The following is a 22550-nucleotide window of genomic DNA, read 5'->3' as shown; positions in this document are numbered from 1 at the left end:
TCGTGTACTAAGATTTGATGTCCATTAAAAAATGACCACATAGTTTAAACAGAGATACATTTCTCAAAGTCTTTATCAGTATTTCAGTATGTGTACACATTTCCCTGTCAAACTCAAAAGTTCAGCTCTCTTATGGGAAGAAACAGTGTTCTTGGCACAAGAACATTAACTATAAATAATGTGTCTGACATTGATATTTGCTAGATAAGACTGTTAACAGACATTTGCACTGATCTTAAATTCCTGTAACATTCAGCCCCAAATCATTAAGAAGGGTTGACATCGAACATACTTTGAGAGATTAATGTCATGGGTTATTTAAATTATAATGGGTTATTTTATACAAGCCACACCAAAACTGAGTGATAGTATCATAATTTATCCAGTTATCTATGAGGCTGAAATAATACAACACTTTAGGGTTGGGTTAGGGCTAGTAATGATAAATATTGGCACTTTAAAAGGCTGTAATCATAATTTAAGACTAGGAATAACAATTTAAGAATTGTACATTAATGTCAGCATGAAATGAAAATTCACCCTATCTATGTTCTACTTGCATGTTATTGATCTTATTGAGAATGATTCATCTATGTGTTTCATTTGCTAAAATATTTGACCTCAGAATTTTTAATCAAAATATCGTAACTCGGCTTTCAATCAGACTTCTCTCTTGTGACGTATGCCAGACTTCTCCAGTCCTTTTGTCTGCTTAAACCCCAGCACTTTCTTACAATAGAGGGTTTGCATTTAGGTCACGATTTGGTCAGTTACCCTGATACACGGCCATATTGGTGATACTCGGATGTAAACAACAGCATGGATTGCATGGTTAATGTACTACTAAATACATTGTTCTGCTAATTTATGCTGTCTAAACCACGGAAAAACTGTGAAAGCTGCTAAATCATATACTGTAGAGTAGGACTTAGTAAGCAGGAAAGAGTGCAATATTTTGACAAACCAAAGTTAATAGGTGGTAAAGATACGTACAAGCAGTATTAATTAAGATATGAGCCTACAATTTCACCTACCTGATCGGAAATGATAAACACAAACACAAATGTTGCCCTGGAAATCTAGTTCAGTTTAGCCAACCATAACTGCCTATTGTTCCTCAGACAGTTTTTTTCAATCTTCTCCTTGATTTGTTATAACTTATGGCAGTCTATAGTACTCCAAATGTTTTTACCGGTCTGACCAATTAGTACAGCCCAAAACATGACAATAACTGACCATTTTCAGCAGCAATAATCAGCAAAATACACGTTTTGTTTGGTTTAGGGGCATTGTTTACGTTCTATATCGTCAATATAGCTGATTGATGGCATGTCGTGAAATCACTGCAATTTCACGTGAAGATCTGCCTCCTACATCTGAAAATGCAATCCACAATCAATGATTAAAGTCATTTTTCTTGCAATAATCAATTTTACTTAAAATGTACATCACAATACAGAAAAAAAATTCAATTTCTTTCAAAAACTAATATTTGTTGACCACTAATCAAAATATTTGTGAGGATATAACCCTTTATTGTATGTCTACGGCTGGTTAGGGCAGTGATACTCTGGCCCCAAAGAGGGGAAAAATGATTTAGTGAAAGTTCAACAGTAACAGTGAAGCCACAAATGCCACTGTCTCCTGAGAATTACCCATGTATTAGTGCAAAAGTCATTCTAAGGACAAACTTAGGTGTATTTGCACAGATTTTCTGTGTGCAATTTAATACAAGAAGCAAGTCTGAATTTGTATTATAAAGTGTTTTCACGACAGGCCATCAATAGGCTATATTAGTGGCACTGAAGGGTAAACATTGCCACTGAATCAAATAAAATTGACATATTTTGCTGATTATTGCTGCTGAAGATGGTCAATCATTGTCATGTTTTGGGCTGTACTAATCAGTCAGACCTGGATAAACATTTGGAGTACTATAGACTGCCAAAAATGATCACAAATCAAGGAGAAGAGTGCAAAAAACTGCCAGAGGAACAAAAGGCATTTGTGGTTGGCCAAACTGAACCAGGATTTCCAGGCCAAGAATCTTAACAACATTTGTTTTTGTTCTTAGCATTTCCAGTCATGTGGGTGAAATGTTAGGCTGATATCTTAATTAATACTGCTTGTGTGTACCAACTATTAACTTTAGTTTGTCAAATTATTGCACCCTTTCCTGCTAAGTAAGTCCTTTTCTAAAATATTTATCAGCTTTCACAGGTTTTGTCCATGGTTTAGACAGCATAAATTAGCAGAACAACATATTCAGTAGTACATTAACCAACCAATCCATGCTGTTTACATCTGAGTATCACCAATATGGCCGCGCATCCGGGTAACTGACCAAATCGTGACGTAAGTGCAAACCCTCTATACAAAATGAACAAGATGCCAAGCTCTGTTTACGTACCACACCAGTAAACAAAAGAACCCACAGGTTCTCTGAATATGGCCACACCTTGACAATTTATGGTCACCCACAGTCAAGCCTATTGGGCTAACAGGTACATCTGCGATGAGCATTTGAGTGCATTTTTGTGGAAATCTGTTACCTATTGTTGTGTCCCAGGTGCCTTCCACCTCCTGAAAGAAACATGTTTTCCCAGGTAACTGCACACCCTTTATAGGAACAGTATTTCAATCCCTCGAGATACAATTACCTGAATTTGCATCGATACTCAGCCCACAAACAAAGCTTTAACCTATGTTTTTTAAGGTGTTAACAATGTTTACCCGTGTAAAGAGCTGTCTCAGCAGATCACCCTGATGGTTTAGGTATCTGATGTCTATTCTGTGCTCTCACCTTGATAGAAATGTGAAAAGGAAGTCGACGGCGGGGTTGCCCAGGGAAACATTCCTTCTTGATACATAATATTTCCCCCAGTTCAGTTCAGTTTCCCACAGTACAAAGCAGTGGGGTATTTGTGCCAAAATATTGGATTGAGTTGCTACACTTTCTCCTGAACTTTTCTGCTCTGTGTATCAGGCTCCTAAGTTTATCATTTTATTTCTCCCTAGAGGTCTAATTATAGTGTTAGTCAAGCATTTTGCACCGAAACAAATAATTTTTACATCCTCTCTCTTTGCGACCCTTTATGTTTTCTGTTTGCAGCTATTAGAGGATGGATATCCGAGCCGAGCCCGACGGTACCCGACGGGTCGGGCCGGGTTCGGACAGATATTTAGAAAGGATGCTCGGGTTCGGGTCGGGCTCGGTCACCTCAGCGCGATAGTGCGCCCGTGTTATAACGGCACTTTTTGCCCAGTGTGCACTGACGCTCTCATCTGTTGACATTTCCGAACGCTTTTTTTACAGTTGCTTAATAAAAGCGGGCTTTCCACACAAAAAAAGTGCATGTGTCATTAGTATGAGTGAAAAAAGAGATTTTAACTGTGTCGGGCTGGGATCGGGCTCGGACATAAATATCTGAATGCTTGTCGGGCTCGGGTCGGGTTCGGTTACTGCTCTGTCGGACTCGGGCCGGGCTCGGACAGAAAAATGCGGCCCGATCCGCACTCTAGCAGCTATGCGTACGGTGCAACAACTCAGTTCTGCACTCTGCAGGTCAGGTGCAGTATTGCTTAATAGTCATAATAGTGCGCATGCGGTAATACGTAGGACAATTCACGTTAAGTTCGCTTAGTTTTTTCCCGTAAAGTAAAACGCAAATGGTGATTTAATAGTAGCTATACGAACACCATATGATTAGCTATACATAAAATAAGCTCTCTTTATACAAGTTTACATTCAGTCTAGTTTAAAACGCTTAAAAAGACAGTGTGAGAGACTTTCGCGCCATGTAATTCCTCAGGTTTTACAATTACTTATAGACTGTTTTCACAACGCGTCATGAAATTGCCATATTGGCGGCACACGACGAAAACAGTGCCACAGAACCGAACGAAATGTACGAACGATGTATATTTTGCTTATTATTGCTGCTGAAATGGTTAATTCTTGTCATGTTTTGGGCTGTACTAATTGGTCAGACCTGGAAACATATTTGGAGTACTACAGACTGCTAAAAGTGACAACAAATCAAGAAGAATGTGCCAAAAAAACTGTCTGAGGAACAAAAGGCATTTGTGGTTGGCCAAACTGAACCAGGATTTCCAGGGCAAAAATCTTGACAACATTCATGTTTGTGCTTATCATTTACGGTCAGGTAGGTGAAATATTAGGCTAATATCTTAATTAATACTGCTTGTTTGTATCTTTTCCACCTATTAACTTTAGTTTGTCAAAATATTGCGCCCTTTCCTGCTTACTAAGCTCTTCTCAATATGATTTGGAAGCTTCCACATGGCTTTTCTGTGGTTTAGACAGCACACCCTGCTGAAAAAAACAGCTAAGACCAGCCTAGGCTGGTTGGCTGGTTTTAGCTGGCTTAAGCTGGAAGTAGCTGTTTTTAGCTGGTCTCCCAGGCTGGTCAGGCTGGTTTTAGCTGGTGGTTTCCCAGCCTTACCAGCTAAGACCCCCCTGACCAGCCTGGTCAGGCTGGAAAAGTGGCCAAAACCCCTCTAAAACCAACCTGCTGACCAGCTATGACCAGCTAAAACCAGGCTGGTTGACCAGCTAAAACTAGCCAACCAGGCTGGTTTTAGCTGTTTTTTTTTCACCAGGGTGAATTAGTAGAACAATGTATTGAGTAGTACATTAACCATGCAATCCATGCTGTTGTTTACATCCATGTATCGCCAATATGGCCACGCATCCGGGTAACTGACCAAACTGTGACGTAAGTGCAAACCCTCAATTGAATGATTTCACTATGCATCATTAATCGGCCATATTGGTGGCACAGAACGTAAAAAATGCCACTGAGCCAAGCAGAATTTGCATATGTTGCTGATTATTGCTGCTGAAAATGGTCAGTTATTGTCATGTATTGGACTGTACTAATTGGTCAGACCGGGAATAACATTTGGAGTACTGGAGACTGCCAAGTTGTAACAAATCAAGGAAAAGAGTATAAAAACCTAGGAACAAAAGGTGTTTGTGGTTAGCCAAACTAAACCAGGATTTCCAGGTCAAGAATCATGATAACATTCGAGTTTCTTCTTATCATTTCCAGTCAGGCTGGTGAAATATTAGAGTCATATCTTAATTAATAGCCCACTGCTCGTACATATATGTGACCCTGGACCACAAAACCAGTCTTAAGTCGCTGGGGTATATTTGTAGCAATAGCCAAAAATACATTGCATGGGTCAAAATTTTTGATTTTTCTTTTATGCCAAAAATCATTAAGAAATTAAGTAAAGTTCATGTTCCATGAAGATTTTTTTGTAAAATTCCAACTGTAAACATATCAAAATGTAATTTTTGATTTGTAATATGCATTGTTAAGAACCTAATTTGGACAACTTTAAAGGTGATTTTCTCAGTCTTTTTGATTTTTTTGCATCCTCAGATTTCTGATTTCAAATAGATGTATCTCGGCCAAATATTGTCCTATCCTAACAAACCATACATCAATAGAAAGCTTATTTATTGAGCTTTCATATGATGTATAAATCTGTTTATGTCAAAATTTAACCTTATGACTGGTTTTGTGGTCCAGGGTCACATATTTATTAGTTTTTCTGGTGTTAGAGACATCATTGTGTAACCTGCTTCCTTTCTACCATGACTGGTTGGAAGTTTCTAAACCCCAAATAGGTATTGCATGTAACCGTGCATCAATGTATTCTGGCTTTCAGAGATACAAAAGCCGTTTTTGCAGTTTAGTTGAAGTGTATGATCTTTATAGACTAGGGAGGAGCTCTAAAAGTTACAGTATGCTTTCATAGTACTGTTTTACTCAAATAGACCAAGAAAATGTTGTTTTCTTGTAATATGATCTTTTTTTTTTCAAATGTACATACGCAACAGAGATATATGCATCTTTCTAACTTAATGAAAAGTGAGCTCATAGGTGTTCTGCACCCTTCCCCCCTGAATAAACACACGCCAGCCCTCCTTCATTTTTTGCGAGGCCTCATCTGGTAGTGTTTAGGGTTTCGGAGGTGCTGTATCCCAGGCACAGAAATTGGATCATCCCGTTGGGGTTCGGCTATAGCGGAGGGCCCCACAGCAACACTTTGTGCCTAACAACCAGCATACACATTATTCATGTGAATTCTGTGTGTTATGTTTGAACACTAGGATGCCATGCTTTGGTGCGACACACTTTTTGACTATCTAAGGTAACAATAATGAATGAAAACTCTTTGATCCGAAGGTGAAACTTTGAAAAACCACTAAATCTCCAAGGGGAATACACAACCTTGTTTAATAAAGATCCCCAAGGCATTTGTATGGCTCATGTAACACCACATTCCCTTACTTTCCAAGAACCTCATTCCATTCTTGCTTTTGTATCTCGTTCTCATTCTCTTTCTCATCACTTTATCCACCCATTGCTGTTTTTCCATCACCATGTTTCACTCCCAGACCCCTCCATTTCAACACACACACACACACACACACACACACACACACACACACACACACACACAGAAAACACACTCTCTTTTCCTCTTGCCTTAATATCTGGCCCTTCCTGGAATCAGACACTTAAAATAAACAATCTCTCTACAGTACAGTAAGGCTCTCTCTCCCACCACACTGACATGCAGCAGAACAAGACCCTCAAACACTGTATCCTTGAATGTAACATTGAAAACACATGGAATCACAGGTAACATTGTTACTTTTTGCGAAAAAAACCTCTGCAGTCTAAGGAACATGTAAACCCTGTAGAATTAATGTTAGAATGATCATGCAATGTTAAGTAGTTCCAGACAGTTTTTAATCTGAATCCAGGTCAGGATCTGATACATGATGACATCAGCTAAATTAGATCAATCCTATAATAACAGAGATCCTCAAAGTAATTGCTTTAGAGAATGGCATTGCATTAAAGCATTGGTTTTTCAAATTCTTCCTCCTTTGATCAAATCAGAATATTCAAGTACCTCCTATAGTCACAAATTTTAAAAATAAATAAAAAGTATTATTATTTAAATAAAGTGAAGGTAAAAGGGATTTCTATGGATTTTTGGTCATATTTTGGACTTGGTGTTGCTGCCATCTTGTGTTCATAAATGGAATATTCACAAGACCATTTCCTAGGTTTGAAGTCAAAAGTTAACATACATTTATTTTACCAAAATAAGAGGGATAATACAAAATGCATGGTATTTTTTATTTAGTACTGACCTGAATAAGATATTTCACATAAAAGACGTTTACATATAGTCCACAGGAGAAAATAATAGTTGAATTTATAAAAATGACCTTTTACAAAAGTTTACAGACACTTGATTCTTAATACTATGTTGTTACCTGAATGATCCACAGCTGTTGTTTTAGGTAATAGTTGTTAATGAATCCCTTGTTTGTCCTGAACAGTTAAACTGCCCATTGTTTTTTTTAGAAAAATCCTTCAGGTCCCACAAATTCTTTGGTTTTTCAGCATTTTTGTGTATTTTAACCCTTTCCAACAATGACTGCATGATTTTGAGATGCATCTTTTCACACTGAGGACAACTGAAGGGCTCATATGCAACTATTACAGAAGGTTCAAACGCTCACTGATGCTCCAGAAGGAAAAACGATGCATTAAGAGCCAGGTGAGTGAGAACTTTTTGAATTTGAAGATCAGGGTAAATTTAACTTTTTAAATGTAATTTTTTTTTTGTCCCCTGTGAAACATGTATGTATCTTCTGTAGCTTCTGAAGGGCAGTACTAAATGAAAAAATATATTTAGGGAAAATAAGGAAAATTGACACATCTTCATTCTGTTCAAAAGTTTTCATCCCCTGGCTCTTAATGCATTGTTTCCTTCTGAAGCATCAGTGAGTGTTTGAACCTTTTGTAATAGTTGCATATGAGTCCCTCAGTTGTCCTCAGTGTGAAAAGATAGATCTCAAAATCATAAAAACCAAAGAATTTGTGGGAGTTTTCTGAAGAACAGCAGGCAGTTTAACTGTTCAGGACAAACAAGGGACTCATGAACAACTATCACTAAACAAAAAAAAAAAAAACACAATTGTGGTAACAACATTCAGGTAACAACACAGTATCAAGAATCAAGTGTAAACTTTTAAACGGGGTCATTTTTATAAATTAAACAATTTTCTCTTGTGGACTTTATGTAAACATCTTTTATGTGAAATATCTTATTCAGATCCCTCCTATCTTGGTAAAATAATTACCATTTTGCAGATTTTGCAAGGTTTATGTAAACTGTATAAGATTGGAAAGAACACAAGTTTACCACAAGCGGTTTTATGACACATTTTATTTAAAAAACAAGACAAAAGCAAAGTCATAATTCTTCTATATCCACAAAACCATCTGGACCAAATATCCCTCCCCTCTCGCATAGAATTAAAAATATAAAAGTGTAGGAAAAAAGAAACATGAGTACAGTGACACGGTTGCTATATTTATTCTGTGAATGATGCCCCTGAGTACTAATCAAACAGCATAGTGACCCATTATTTTCAATGTGATGGCTAAAAAGGAGCCAAATAGGTGGTGACAACACAGATAAAGACAGGGGTACAAATTCTAATACATTAGACAAAACCATGCAAAAAAAAACCTTACTTGTCATTTACAACACAATACAATGATCTCCCTCTTTCAATTCAGTGTGCCTGTATACCGTACAACTGTACGCAGTTGTTGCAGACACCTGCAAGAAGAAAGAAACATTTTATACTTTTCTAACATCAGACAACAATTGCACATAAATAAGCATCCCAGAATGTAAAATACACAAGGGTTTGCGATTACATTATGGCAGGTAAGTTCACTAGCATAAAATGAGCCAAAAACAAGCTAATGATTGACATAACATATAACGATTGCTGACTAAATGAACAATGCCTTAATTATTTATTAAAAGGTGAGAACAACGCCAAGAATACTAAAGCTGGCATCAAAACTTCGCCTTGATTTGTCAATTGAATTTAACAGCAGGGTTTTTAGCAGTACTGTACAGATAAACAAGACTGTTTTCAATCAGCTCAGGGCACAACACAACATGTTACATGTGTCATTGCATGACGTGACCAGAATCCTTTAAAAGATGCGTATGAAGGTGGGGATGTGTTGGTGAAGAAACAGACAGAGGATGGTGAACATGGGATATGGCTAGAAAAAGATTTCCTATTGTAATTCCGCCCAACTCCTTCAAACACAGCAGCCCTGACAGATTATCTATTTGATCCAGATGGTTTTTCTGTTTCCCTTTGAGGTGACAGCAAAAGGAAACAGATGAAATACATGTCATACATACAAAATTAAGATAAAAATAAAGAGCATGAAAATAGAGGTCTAGTCATTCCGACAGCCACCGGTCTGTTCCTGATACACCTCGATCACATCCTCATCTTCCATTCCCAGCTGAAACAGGGAGAAAGAGACATGGGTTTAAAAATTTTCTTTAAAGCAGCTGATCGATCCTGCTGTAATGCATTATCTTCTAGCAATCTTCAAGGAATAGTTCACCTAAAAATGAAAATTTGTTGTTTATCTGCTCACCCCCAGGGCATCCAAGATGTAGGTGACTTTGTTTTTTCAGTAGAACACAAATGAAGATTTTTAACTCAAACTGTTGTAGTCTGTCAGTCATATAATGGCAGGCAATAGGCTTTTGAGAGTCAAAAAAACATACACAGACAAAACCAAATTAAACCCTGCGGCTTGTGACGATACATTGAGGTCTTAAGACACCAAACAATCAATCTGCGCAAGAAAATGAACAGTATTTATATCATTTATTACCTAGGATCCACTGCAATGTCCAACTGTGGGTATGACGGCTACTCAAAATGGTAATTAGTCAAAGTCAAAGTCAACTTTATTGTCAATTCTGCCACATGTACAGGACATATAGAGAATTAAAATTGCGTTACTCTCAGACCCATGGTGCATACAAGTAACATTAAATACAAACAGTAACATTAAATACAAAGGTAGAATTTAAAAATGTGAATAAATACAAATAAACATAATATATAAAATGAAAAACACAATATACAAGTAAGGGCACATGGTAGAGAGTGCAAACCACGTAAACAATATAGTGCAACAGAGCTTGTAAATGTGTAAAAGTGTCAGTGCAGTCTTGTAACTGTCTATGAGTAGTGTGAGGTAGTTGGCAGACAATTGCTGCACAAAGTGACTGGTACAGGTCAGTGTGTGTGTGTGTGTGTGTGTGTGTGTGTGTGTGTTAGAATTCAGAAAGTTTGTGGGGCAGAAGAGGGCAGTGGGGGCAGAGTATTACTCATGGTTATCCTGATTGTTGCAACCGATTAATAACTAAAAGATGATGTTTCCTTGTGTGAACTCATCCGGGAGTGTTGAAGTTATAGTTGCTTGGTCTTCCTCACGCACCGGCTGTTGTGAACGTGCTCAGGGCAGTTGGACATTGAGGTGTATCAGAGGTAAAAAAAAATAAAAATAAATGACATAAATACAGTTCAGTTTCTTGCACAGACTGATGTTTGGTGTCTTAAGACCTCAATGTATCGTCATGAGCCGCAGGGTTTAATTTGGTTTTGTCTGTGTATGTTTTTTTGACTCTCAAAAGCCTATTGCCTGCCATTATATGATTGACAGACTACAACAGTTTGAGTTAAAAATCTTCATTTGTGTTCTACTGAAGAAACAAAGTCACATACATCTTGGATGCCCTGGGGAGCAGCAGATAAACAACAAATTTTCATTTTTAGGTGAACTATTCCTTTAAAGGAATAATTAAAATTTGCTGATAATTTACTAACTCTCAGGCCATCAAAGATGTGAATAAGGTTTTATCTTCACCTGAACCGATTTGGAAAAATTTTAGCATTACATCACTTCCTCTCTAATGGATCCTCTGCAGTGAATGGGTGCTGTCAGACAGAGTTCTAATAGCTGATAAAACGTCATGCAGCTTTTTGAGTCTTAAGACATGAATTGATAGACTGGAGATGTGTGGATTACTTGTGATGTTTTTATCAGCTGTTTTGACTCTCGTTCTGACGGCACCCATTCGCTGCAGAGAATCTATTCTATCTGTTCCAATGAAGAAACAAACTCTACATCTTGGATGGGCTGAGGGTGAGTAAATTTAAGCAAATTTTATTTTTGGCGAACTATTCCTTTACCAAACGGGGAAACAATAAATAAACAATAGCACTTTGTGTTTCATTTTGTTGCAGAACAGAAATTAGCTGTAATAATCAGTTAATAATAATTAGTTCAATCAGAAAAGCCTTTATGTGATTTACTCGAGAAATCGTCTGAGCGCAATCCAAATGAAATTTCTATTCAACTGAAAGAGGTGGTACAGATCTTATATAATAATTAAAAATATAACACTGAGTAATAATTATATAATGATTGTATAATAATATGTGGTGAATCAAACGTCTGTTTAAGTGTCAATACAAATATCATTCAAATTAAATTGACATTTTCTTTTCTCTTTACTTGTTGCAGTTTTACTCATGGACGTGTGTAATGTGTGTACCTCTTTGGGGGTCTGGTTGTCTGCAATTCTCTGTCCCTCAAAAAGAAACCTTAGAGAGTTCATAGGTACACCCTGCATAAAATACAAAAACAAACAACGTCAAAACCTGAAATTACACCTGCTGAACAAAATGAATAATATCGAAATTTATGTCATGTCTACTGCAATGCTCAGGGTTTCTACAGTATATTTTACATTTCAAAATTCCATTTCCAGAATTTTTCAGACTGATCATCTAATTTAAATTCCAACTGTTAATATTTATGTTTCATTCTGATCGGTTATTTAAAAAAATCCTTTTTAACCTCAAATGCTTGTCTTGCTCTGCCTAAACTACCTTTTTTGTAAAGGGTGTTTTTATCTTCTTTGCATGTTCACTTTGCAATAACTGGGTTGGAACTTCTATAGCGATGTAGGACGATTTTGAAATTATTTTTCAAAAGTTGAGGGGAAAAATGAGATAGACCTACCCTAACTGTTTTGAACCAGAAATGCACAGACTACTCATGCACAAGACAAGCATATGAGGTTAAAAAGTATATACATTGTAATTAAAAAAAATAATAATAACCGATCGCTTCACTAGATAAGACCCTTTTTCCTAAGATGGGATCTTTACAAAGGCATTTGAGATCGTTTGAAACTGCATTTTGGAAGTTTAAACTCGGGGCACCACAGAAGTCCACTATATGGAGAAAAATCCTGAAATGTTTTCCTCAAAAAACAAGTTGTTTATGACTGAAGAAAGAAAGAACATCTTGGATGACAAGTGGGTGGGGGGTACATTATCTGTACATTTTTGTTCTAGAAGTGAACTTCTTTAAAAGATTGGCGTCAATAAGATTTTTTTTCAATTAAGATACTTTTGGATTTAATTTGGATTTATTGATGACTCACCTGTCTCTGACTGTAGGATTCCTTCAGCTTCTTTAAATGTGTCGTCATCTTCACTTTGAAGTGAATTTCACTGTTGTCCTGCAAAAAGCAATGAGATCATATATTTTGGCAAAATTACTAAATTGTGATCCGATAACCTGAATTTCATGGTAAACTAGAAAACACCTCTACTTACCTGACCGATCACTTTCAGTTTAATATATTCTCCATCTTTCTTCTCGCCTCCGTCACTTGAGGGCTTGGTCTCCTGGTAAATCAAAACAAGAGCCATTAGATTCTGTAGAACTCTTATGCATGTCTGCAGTATCATGCATGGTTGCACTATGTCTTTATTTTCTTCTGCACTCTTCTGCACAAATTCCTTGTGTGTGTAAACATATGTGGTAAAAAAAAAAAGCTCTTTAGGATTTCTTCTGACTTTTTTCCCCTAAAAATGCAAAGTAATAAATCTAATACTTATTCCAAAAGAGGGTTTAGTATTTCCTGGATATATTATATTGTCAAATAGATCTGATTTTGTTCAGCCTGATGCAGTTTGTTTGCTCAGTATTTTGACACAATAAGTCTATAGTGAAAGAAACTGCAATGAGCTGTGTGTGCTTTGACTGTAAACATACAACCAGCACTACTAGTAAAGCATCGCGGAATGATAATACGACCACAAGACCAAACATAAACCAACATGACCAAATGTAACAACTCTTCCTAATTTAAGCATCTAAAATGAATACATAAACAATGGCTCAGATGTTCAGCATGGTCCTTCAGCACAAGGCAGCATGAACTTTGCTTTCAGGGCCCAGAGCAGCTAACTAGCACCCAGGCTAACTTAAGTGAAAGACTTAAAAATGAAACTAGCTTCTTTCTCAAGTTTATAAACACAGTAAACGGGACTAACGTACAAAATTCAGTAACCAACGACAGTATACGGTTCAAAACACTATAGCTGTTCATTCAGCATGACTTTCCCATCCACACAGTCAGTTAGCCATGAAAACACAGACAGGCTAAAAGATGGGCCCTCTTATTTTCATTTTCTACAAGTCCGTCTTTTTCCTTTTCTCTCACAAACAAGTTCGATTCTATAAAACAGGTTTAAACTCACCGTGTCTGACATGATATTCCGCAATGTACAGCCCTTCTTAAGATCACGATTGCTTGATTTAAATAATGAACTGTAATGTGCAGTTATGTGAGGTTTTGCTACCAGCAGACTCACAACACAGCGTCGTTGACGTCATTGGAAAGGGGCGGGACTTCCTCTGACGCTGAGTCGTTGACCCAGCAAGTGTTGTTTTTCTCACCACGGTCTTTCTGATTGGTTCGATTCACCTTTTGGTGAGGATATACTTCGGTGAAACGCGGGGAAGCATGTACTGTTCCAGAGCCAACAGATGTTTTCCCGGTTTACGATATTTTTACAAAAAAATATATGGTAAAGGTTAAAAATTCACCCAAACAGTGTTTGTAAACAGCCGTTTTTATGTTGGATTGTGGATATTCAACTTTAAACCCAAGTAAATAATATTCAATATAAACACAGAGCGGAAGCTCTGTATATGGACAGTTACGAGTTGGTTATTTAACTGCAAAGTCTGTACATGAGGTCTTGTAAATTACAACGAAAACATCATTAGATTCCTCGAGTTCAGACTATATGGCACATGCGCGATTTCATTGTAGTACTGCTGCGCATGCGCGAACTGTCCCCATGTGCACCTCGTGGAGAACGACGGACTCCTTGTAGCGGAAGGCTCTCAATGTGGAGAGCGCGGCAGTGAACTTTAGTTAGAGCAAGAAGAAAATTAAACCAAAATGTTAGTTTTATTTGAAACTGCCGCTGGCTATGCCATTTTCAAGGTAAGCATGTTTGTTATGTTGTAAAAATTTATATCGTGGTGTTTTTTGCACGAGTATTCATAGGTTTGGGGTTTTCTATTAGCTAGCCAGCTGTAGTTAGCGGTGCTATCAGACCAAAGACTTTCAGAAAGTCGCAAGTCAAACCTTTTAAGTATTTTCTTGAATGTACATGCTGATGTTTTTGTAATTACGAATTTAACCAAAATTGTAAATGAGGTCAGTGAGTTACGGGCCAGCGTGTGTCATGTGGCCTGCGCTGCAGCTCAGCCACGTTGTGTCTTTGGAGCTGCTAATGAGAGCTGTCCACTGGCTGTTCTTCGATTTTTAAATCAGTCGTGTATAATGTCATTTGGTTGTTGTAAAGAATGTTATATAGCCGTAAAACCCGTTTTACATAGGTAAGCAGCTATTAAAGGAGCTCTTTACAATTTAAACCGGCATGCCACTACTGGTGCAAGGGTCCATCCACATGGTCGCTCATGTCGAGTACTTTGTGGTTCGAGTAATGTTAGGGATTTCAATCATGATAGATGGATTGTGTCAGTACACTTTAATCATCAACTTTTTATTTTGTACAGGTTCTAGATGAAAACAAACTCCAGCAGGTGGACAGCCTGTGGAAGGAGTTTGAGACGCCAGAAAAAGCTAATAAAGTGTGAGTTGTGCTTTTGTGAATATAATTTTCCTACTGTGTTTTGTTTCAGAAATGTCCATATAATCATTTTGTTTATGGTGAAACTACATATTTTAAACACGCTTTTATGGGAAACCTGAAAATATCAGATTATCTTACAATGCAGTTTTACATGACTAGAAAAGTCCTTGGAATTAATAAAATGAGTCAGTTTTTCAGAAATGGTCTTGGACAAATATGTGACCCTGGACCACAAAACCAGTCATGAGGGTCAGTTTTCTGAAATTGAGATTTATATATCATCTGAAAGCTGAATAAATAAGCTTTCCATTGCGATATTTTTACAAAAATGTTTGTAAAGGTTAAAATATCACCAAAACAGTGTTTGTAAACAGCCGTTTTTATGTTGGATGGTGGATATTCAACTATTTAAATATTCAACTATTTAAAACCAAGTAAATATTATACAATGTAAACACAGAGCGGAAGCTATGTATATGGACAGTTAGGAGTTGGTTATTTAAGTGCATAGTCTGTACATGTGGTCTTGTAAATTACAACGAAAACAATTTTCTGAAATTGAGATTTATACATCATCTGAAAGCTGAATAAATAGCTTTCCATTGATGTATGGTATGGTAAATTGTTCAAATTAAGCTCTTAGGTATGCATATTAATAATCAGAAATTAAGTTTTGATATTTATGGTAAAACATTTACAAAATATTTTCATGGAACATGATGATATCCTAATGATTTTAGCATAAAAGAAAAATTGATAATTTTGACCCAAACAATGTATTTTTGGCTATTGCTACAATTAAGCCCATGCTACTCAAGACAGCTTTTTTTTGGTCCAGGGTCACATATTATTTTAAATGCATTTAAAATTCTTACTTTGTAATCACAAACAACTGGGAATCTTGCGTGTTTCCCTGGTTAAAATGTGTGGGAACACTAGACTTTTTATATATATATATATATATATATATATATAAATAAATCTTGGTAATCTGTCACTGTTGTAGTCTTTGAATATTTCATTTATTTTTATTTTCAATTTTATATTCAATGATTTTTTTTCCTCCAGTGTAAAACTGAAGCACTTTGAGAAGTTCCAGGATACAACAGAAGCTCTTGCAGGTAAAAATGTTAAATTGAAAAATCATGCCTGTAGTGCTTTATTTATAAATGCAAAGCTGTTTGACTGTCTATCAGCTCATACATGAGGTCACCAAACAGTTTGTCACCACCACTGAGACCACAGATTTCACTTAATTTATCTAATTCTAATTATAAGATTAAAACAGAAGTCTACATTATTACTAATAAGCACTCTCATTCAAAACTCTTTTCTTTTCCTATGTCAATATCAGCGGCCACAGCGATGGTGGAGGGGAAACTGGGTAAAAGTCTGAAAAAAGTTCTCAAGAAAATTGTGGCTAAAGAGGCTCACGAGCAGCTGGCCATCACTGATGCTAAACTAGGAGGTGTCATTAAGGTAAATGGTGGGGTTTCTACATTTTGGGGGAAATATAAGGAAGTACAGGCCAGTGCAGTTTGCTATATGCATTCCATATGAAATCATATTCAAGATATTTGCACTGTGAAACACTACAAGCTGTGATGATGATTACCTCTGTGTCATGTTGCTGAAAATTCATGAGGCCTTTTTGTCATTACCTCTTCTGAGCTTGTTAATTGGTGGGACTATCACTGTAGTTCTCTGCTGTTTGTGCACTGTAAGTTCCATAAGCTGACGCTCTTTGTCACCCTCTGCAGGAGAAGCTGAATGTGAGCTGTGTGCACAGCCCTGCTGTGGCTGAGCTCATGAGAGGTATCAGAAACCAGATGGAGGGGCTCATCACAGGTCTTCCTGCCAGAGAGATCAGTGCCATGTCTCTCGGTTTGGCCCACAGGTTAGTTTTCAGTTACACCATTAAACAATTTTTTTTTGCTCAGGTCAATGATTATTGATTATAGACTGATTTTTCTGAGGATACTAATCATTTGTCACTACCACTGAGACTCTCTGAGCATAAATTTGCATTACTCTCAACACATATGGATTTGCATAGCGATTGACTGGTTTTCTTACCATATTTTCTCCTAGTCTTTCACGGTACAAGCTGAAGTTCAGCCCGGACAAGGTGGACACCATGATCGTTCAAGCCATTTGTAAGAAATTTGTTTATTTGTGACCCTGGACCACAAAACCAGTCATAAGTGTCAAATTTACTACAATTTAATACATTTTTTTACACATGAAAGATGAATAAATAAGTTTTCCATTGATGTATGGTTTGTTAGGATAGGATAATATTTGGCTGAGATGCAACTCGGAAAATCTGAGGGAGCAACAAAAAAAAAATCGAAATATTAAGAAAGTCGCCTTTGAAGTTCTTAGCAATGTATATTAATAAGCAAAAATCAGGTTGTAATATTTACGGTAGGAAATTTACTAAATATATCATGGACCATGATCTTTACCTCTAATGATTTTTAGCATTAAAGAAAAATGGATAATTCTGACCCATACAATGTATTTTTGACTATTGCTGCAAATATACCTGTGCTATTTAAGACTGGTTTTGTGGTCCAGGGTCACATTTGTACATGTGTAGATGTGAAGTGGCTTAAACAGCTGTACACCTGGTTCACACTCTTCCTCTTCTGCCCATCTGCAGCTCTGCTGGATGACCTGGATAAGGAGCTCAATAACTACATCATGCGCTGCAGGGAATGGTATGGCTGGCATTTCCCAGAGCTTGGCAAGATCATCACAGATAACCTGGTGTACTGCAAGAGTGTACGCAAGATTGGTTAGTACACACTTGTAAGCATTTAATGTTGTCTAGATCAGATCTGTTAGTTGCTTTGCTTGTTTGTTTGAAAGAAAGCTTTATTTCAGTTTTCCTTATTAACAGTGAGGTCTAAAAGTTTCAGAAAACAAACCTAAGAAATTATATCAACCAAAATTTAAGTTTAATCCCCTTCGGGGATTTCAAAATGTAGATGAGTTTCTTCATCAGAACAAATTTGGATAAATTTAGCATTACATTACTTGCTTACCAATGGATCCTCTGCAGTGAATGTGTGCTGTCAGAATGAGAGTCAAAACAGCTGATAAAAATATTACAATCTACACAACTCCAGTCCATCAATTAACATTTAACATCTTGCGAAGTAAAAAAAAAAAAGCTGCATGTTCTTTAAAAAAAACTCATGAGCACTGTAGCTAGCACCTCAAAAGTATTAAATTGCTCCTAAACCATCAGTCACAGGCTCAAGTGTCTTATGTGTTTAGAATTAGATTGTGAGCCTGCGAAATTTTAAAGTATTTCAGATTTTTTGCTAACTTTTGTGAACTAGTCCTAGGTTTTTCATTCAATTGTAACCAAACCAGTGCAAATAAAAAAAAAAACTCTCAGGAGAGTGAATATCAATAAGTAAACAAAATGACAAACTTTTTACTTGCTGTCACAAAGGGATGCCAAAACTTTCGAAAGGGACAGGGCTACTTTTAGTAACGTGCTTATAACTCCTGAACAGAATGAGATATGTCCGCCAAATTCAGAACACCTTTGTAAGAGCTCAATCTGAGGTTCGCAAAGCTTGGCCACTTGGTGGTGCTACAATATGGAAAAACATAAAAATGGCAACTATTTGTCTTATCAACATAATTCGCTGTGCACAGTCTTGGTCTAAAGTGCCACAAGTGTCTATAAGGACATTTACACTTCTCAAAAAAAAAAAATTGCTGCCAATGAAGTTTGAGCACCTATTAAACATGGTTTTCGCTCAATCTGCAAAGAACCACTGCAGTACAATTCTCTGGACTCTCTTGGTCACTAATGACCAAAAAATGTTGGAGTTTACCCTTTGGGAAGTTATAACGGGGTCATTTAGAAAAGGGGCCTGTCTGAATTTACCTAAAATCCTATAAAGCCCGAAGGAAAGCTCAAAACTTCACACAACGTGGTGAGCACATAAATGATTCTAAACACGAATGCAAATTTAAAGCAGATCGGTCCACAGCTGGCACTATACCAATATAAACATTACAATAAATAATATATCTATGTTAAAATACCTGTATTTTTAATATTGTTTCTTGTTTCGAATGTCTAGGTGATCGCACAAATGTGGCGACAACGGACTTGTCTGACATTCTGCCAGAGGAGATTGAGGCAGAGGTTAAACTAGCTGCGGAGATCTCCATGGGAACAGAGGTGTCCGAGGAGGACATTGCCAACATCATGCACCTGTGTGACCAGGTGTGTTGAAAATAAAAATCAAGTTTAATTTAGATATTTCAGTGTTTGATGCTTTTGTTTACATGATTAGTTCTATTGTCAATGTTAATTCCATCATTTAAGGAAACTTATCACCTCTAGTCTATTTATACTTTTTTTTTTTTTTTTTTTTTTTTTTTTTCTGTAGGTGGTCGAAATTTCTGAGTATCGCTCACAGCTGTATGATTATCTGAAGAATCGTATGATGGCAATTGCACCCAACCTTACAGTCATGGTGGGAGAATTAGTAGGAGCCCGTCTCATTTCACATGCAGGTGAGGATAATTCGAAAAAAGAACAGAACTGTGGTTTGTAATGCTAATTGAACTTCTTCCCAGTGTCTAATGTTGCATTTTTCTTTTTCTCATCAGGTTCTCTGCTGAACTTGGCCAAGCATCCTGCGTCCACCGTTCAGATTCTCGGAGCAGAGAAAGCTCTCTTCCGTGCTCTGAAAACCCGTCGGGATACGCCCAAATACGGTCTCATCTATCACGCCTCTCTGGTGGGACAAACCACAGCCAAGAATAAGGGTAAAATCTCCAGAATGCTGGCTGCTAAAACGGCTCTTGCCATTCGTTACGATGCTCTGGGAGAAGATACAAATGCAGAGATGGGAGTGGCAAACAGAGCCAAGCTGGAAGCCCGATTACGCTACCTGGAGGAGAAAGGGGTTAGTTGATACAGGATGTGTTTTATTTTCCTAACGTGTTACAAGCAGTGATGATGATGGCATAATGTCACAGTCCTGAAAATACCATGTGGGTCATTCAGTCACTATCTCTTCTGAGCTTGTTTTGTTTGCTCCTTATATGCACTTCTTTTAAAGAAGCAACACTGTGAGCGTCATTTCCAGTCAGAATGATAAATCCTTAAGTAGTTTTATCTATTTTCTGTCTTAGATCAGACGAATCAGTGGGTCAGGCAAAGCTGTGGCAAGGGCTGATAAATATCAACACAAGAGGTGAGTGCTTCATCCACATTGTTTAGATCATGCTTCACAATGTCACTTTTGTTGACTTTTTGCAGCTACAGAGATTTGTTACAGAAACATTTCATATTTTATGTTCTTATAAACTAAAGTATTAAAGGAGTAGTTCACTTTCAGAACAAAAATGTACAGATAATGTACTCACCCCCTTGTCATCCAAGATGTTCATGTCTTTCTTTCTTCAGCCGTAAAGAAATTAAGTAAAACATTTCAGGAGTTCTCTCCATATAATGGACTTCTGTGGTGCCCCGAGTTTGAACTTCCAAAATGCAGTTTAAATGCAGCTTCAAAGGGCTCTAAATGATCCCAGCCGAGGAAGAAGGGTCTAATCTAGTGAAACGATCTATTATTTTCTAAAAACATTTACAACTTGTATAGATTTTAATCTCAAACGCTCATCTTGCCTAGCTCTGTGTGAACTCTGTGTATTCCACTTCATGAAAGTTAGGGTATGTCTAAAAACTCCCATCTGTTTCTCCTCCAACTTCAAAAGCGTCCTACATCGCTGCAGAAGTACCAACCCAGTGTTTACAAAGTGAACATGCAAATAAGATCACCCTTTACAAAAAAAGGTAAAGCAGCGATGTAGGATGATTTTGAAGTTGGAGGAGAAAATAAGATGGGAGTTTTCTGACATACCCTAACTGTCATGAACCGGAATACACAGAGTACACACAGACAAGATGAGCATTTGAGGTTAATTATAATTTTTAAAAAAAAAATTTGTAAAATAAAATCGTTTTGCTAGATAAGACCCTTCTTTCCTCAGCTGTGATTGTTTAGAGCACTTTGAAGCTGCATTTTAGAAGTTCAAACCATAGAAGTCCATTATAAGGAGAGAAATCCTGAAATGTTATCCTCAAAAAACATAATTTCCTTACGACTGAAGAAAGAAAGACATGAACATCTTGGATGACAAGGGGGTGAGTACATTATCTGTACATTTTTGTTCTGAAAGTGAACTACTCCTTTAAAGATTATATTTATAAAATATGCTATTTGAGTTTCTTCCTAAAACTTAATTGCAATAACTTTTAATCACTAGCCAAACTTGAATTGGGACATTCTTAGATTTACATTACTTTTTTACCTTCCTGCCAGTGATGTAAAAGTATACGATCCATCTGGAGACTTCACACTCCCCACCACCTCAAAGAAGAGGAAGATTGAAGAGGTGGAGAAGAGTGAGGAGGAAGAAGAGAAGCCTGTAGAGGCTAAAGCCAAGAAAGTAAAGAGGGAAGCCCCCACAGAAGGTACACATCCATACAGCATAACACTGACTTGACTGGTGTTGCAGACACATGTTAAATGCAGATGAACATTAAATAAATATTAATTACAGAAGCAGCAGAAACAGAGACACCAAAGAAGAAGAAGAAAAAGGAAAAGAAGAAAGCGGAGGAGGAACCCAAACCAGAAGAGGAGGAGACAGCCGTCAGCCCAGCAGAGGAGGTGAGAGGGGTGGAAACATAAATTCATCTCTGGTTGATGGTGCATTTAATTCTGAGTCATTTATATGCTTATCTAGGGACTAGATTTTACATTGAAGCACTTCTTTGAGCGCTTGTATGATGTGTTACTACTTATGCTTTATAGACGACAAAAAAGAAAAAGAAGGACAAGAAACGAGCGGCTGTGGAGGAGCCTAAGGAAGAGACGGAAGAGGCCGCAGTCAGTCCAGCAGAAGAGGTGAGGACCATGATGCCAAATGAAATCATACTAGATTCTTTGTTTTATAAATCCTAAAACAGTTTTCTTTTTTTTTTCTTTTTTTTACAGACAACAGAAAAGAAGAAGAAAAAGAAGAAAAAGGCTAAAGAAGAGGATGAATAGATAAATCAGACTCTTTTCCATGAACTTTTTTTGTATATAAAATGACATTTTTATAGTTTTCGGACATCATATGATGTCACATCCCCTTTTTCTGTGTCTGGCCCAGCTCACAGTGAACAATGCCAGTGGATTGATGTTTTTTTAAAACACGTTTTAATTATAGGACATTTTCTCTATATATATTGCTTGATTGCAAGAGAAAAGTCCATAAGATATATAATTTGATGCTCCTCATGTGTGTTGAGTTGTACTGGATCATACAGTTTAGTTAGTCTTTTCTAAGTAAATGTTTTTAGTTTTAAGTGAGTATGGGGTCACATTATAAAAGAAATATCTGTGAGGAGTATGTAAAACTGGGTCATTTGTGTCTCAGGATTATTAAATACTGTATGTTTCTAGCATGTGGGCTCATTGACTTTTGTTCTTTTATTATGGTTTGAGTATTATATAAACTAACGTAATTTGTAGTTTAGAAAGACATTGGATATGACTTCAACCAAAATCTGTTTTTATTAATACCTAGATTAAAA

General features: G+C 37.0%; 2 protein-coding genes and 2 non-coding genes across 4 annotated transcripts; 3 read left to right on the top strand and 1 right to left on the bottom strand.

Moving 5' to 3' along the window:
- Nucleotides 1-8272: 8272 nt before the first annotated feature.
- sumo1 (small ubiquitin like modifier 1) lies at nt 8273-13641 on the bottom strand. Its single transcript, XM_073851946.1, has 5 exons — nt 13517-13641; nt 12587-12658; nt 12412-12489; nt 11515-11586; nt 8273-9401 (listed from the first exon to the last, which is right to left on the bottom strand). Exons 1-5 carry the CDS (start codon nt 13526-13528, stop codon nt 9333-9335), a joined length of 303 nt encoding a protein of 100 aa, XP_073708047.1. The 5' UTR covers nt 13529-13641; the 3' UTR covers nt 8273-9332.
- Nucleotides 13642-14133: 492 nt separating this feature from the next.
- Nucleotides 14134-22421, top strand: nop58 (NOP58 ribonucleoprotein homolog (yeast)). The gene is made up of 15 exons (XM_073852062.1): nt 14134-14271; nt 14850-14926; nt 15995-16047; nt 16281-16405; nt 16687-16823; nt 17018-17082; nt 17592-17726; nt 19036-19181; nt 19348-19474; nt 19571-19869; nt 20099-20160; nt 21289-21440; nt 21530-21639; nt 21784-21876; nt 21967-22421. The coding sequence occupies exons 1-15, from the start codon at nt 14227-14229 to the stop codon at nt 22018-22020; spliced, it is 1680 nt and encodes a 559-aa protein (XP_073708163.1). The 5' UTR covers nt 14134-14226; the 3' UTR covers nt 22021-22421.
- On the top strand, nt 16520-16603 carry LOC141347725 (small nucleolar RNA SNORD11B). The gene has a single exon (XR_012357420.1). It is a non-coding gene; the product is annotated as a small nucleolar RNA SNORD11B (small nucleolar RNA).
- LOC141347724 (small nucleolar RNA SNORD11B) lies at nt 19909-19993 on the top strand. Its single transcript, XR_012357419.1, has one exon. It is a non-coding gene; the product is annotated as a small nucleolar RNA SNORD11B (small nucleolar RNA).
- Nucleotides 22422-22550: the final 129 nt, after the last annotated feature.

Source organism: Garra rufa, chromosome 12 (genome assembly GCF_049309525.1).
Source record: "Garra rufa chromosome 12, GarRuf1.0, whole genome shotgun sequence".
In the NCBI taxonomy this organism is placed as follows: Eukaryota; Metazoa; Chordata; class Actinopteri; order Cypriniformes; family Cyprinidae; genus Garra; species Garra rufa.
Note: the sequence above shows the minus strand (reverse complement) of the source record. Positions and strands in the feature narration are given on the sequence as shown.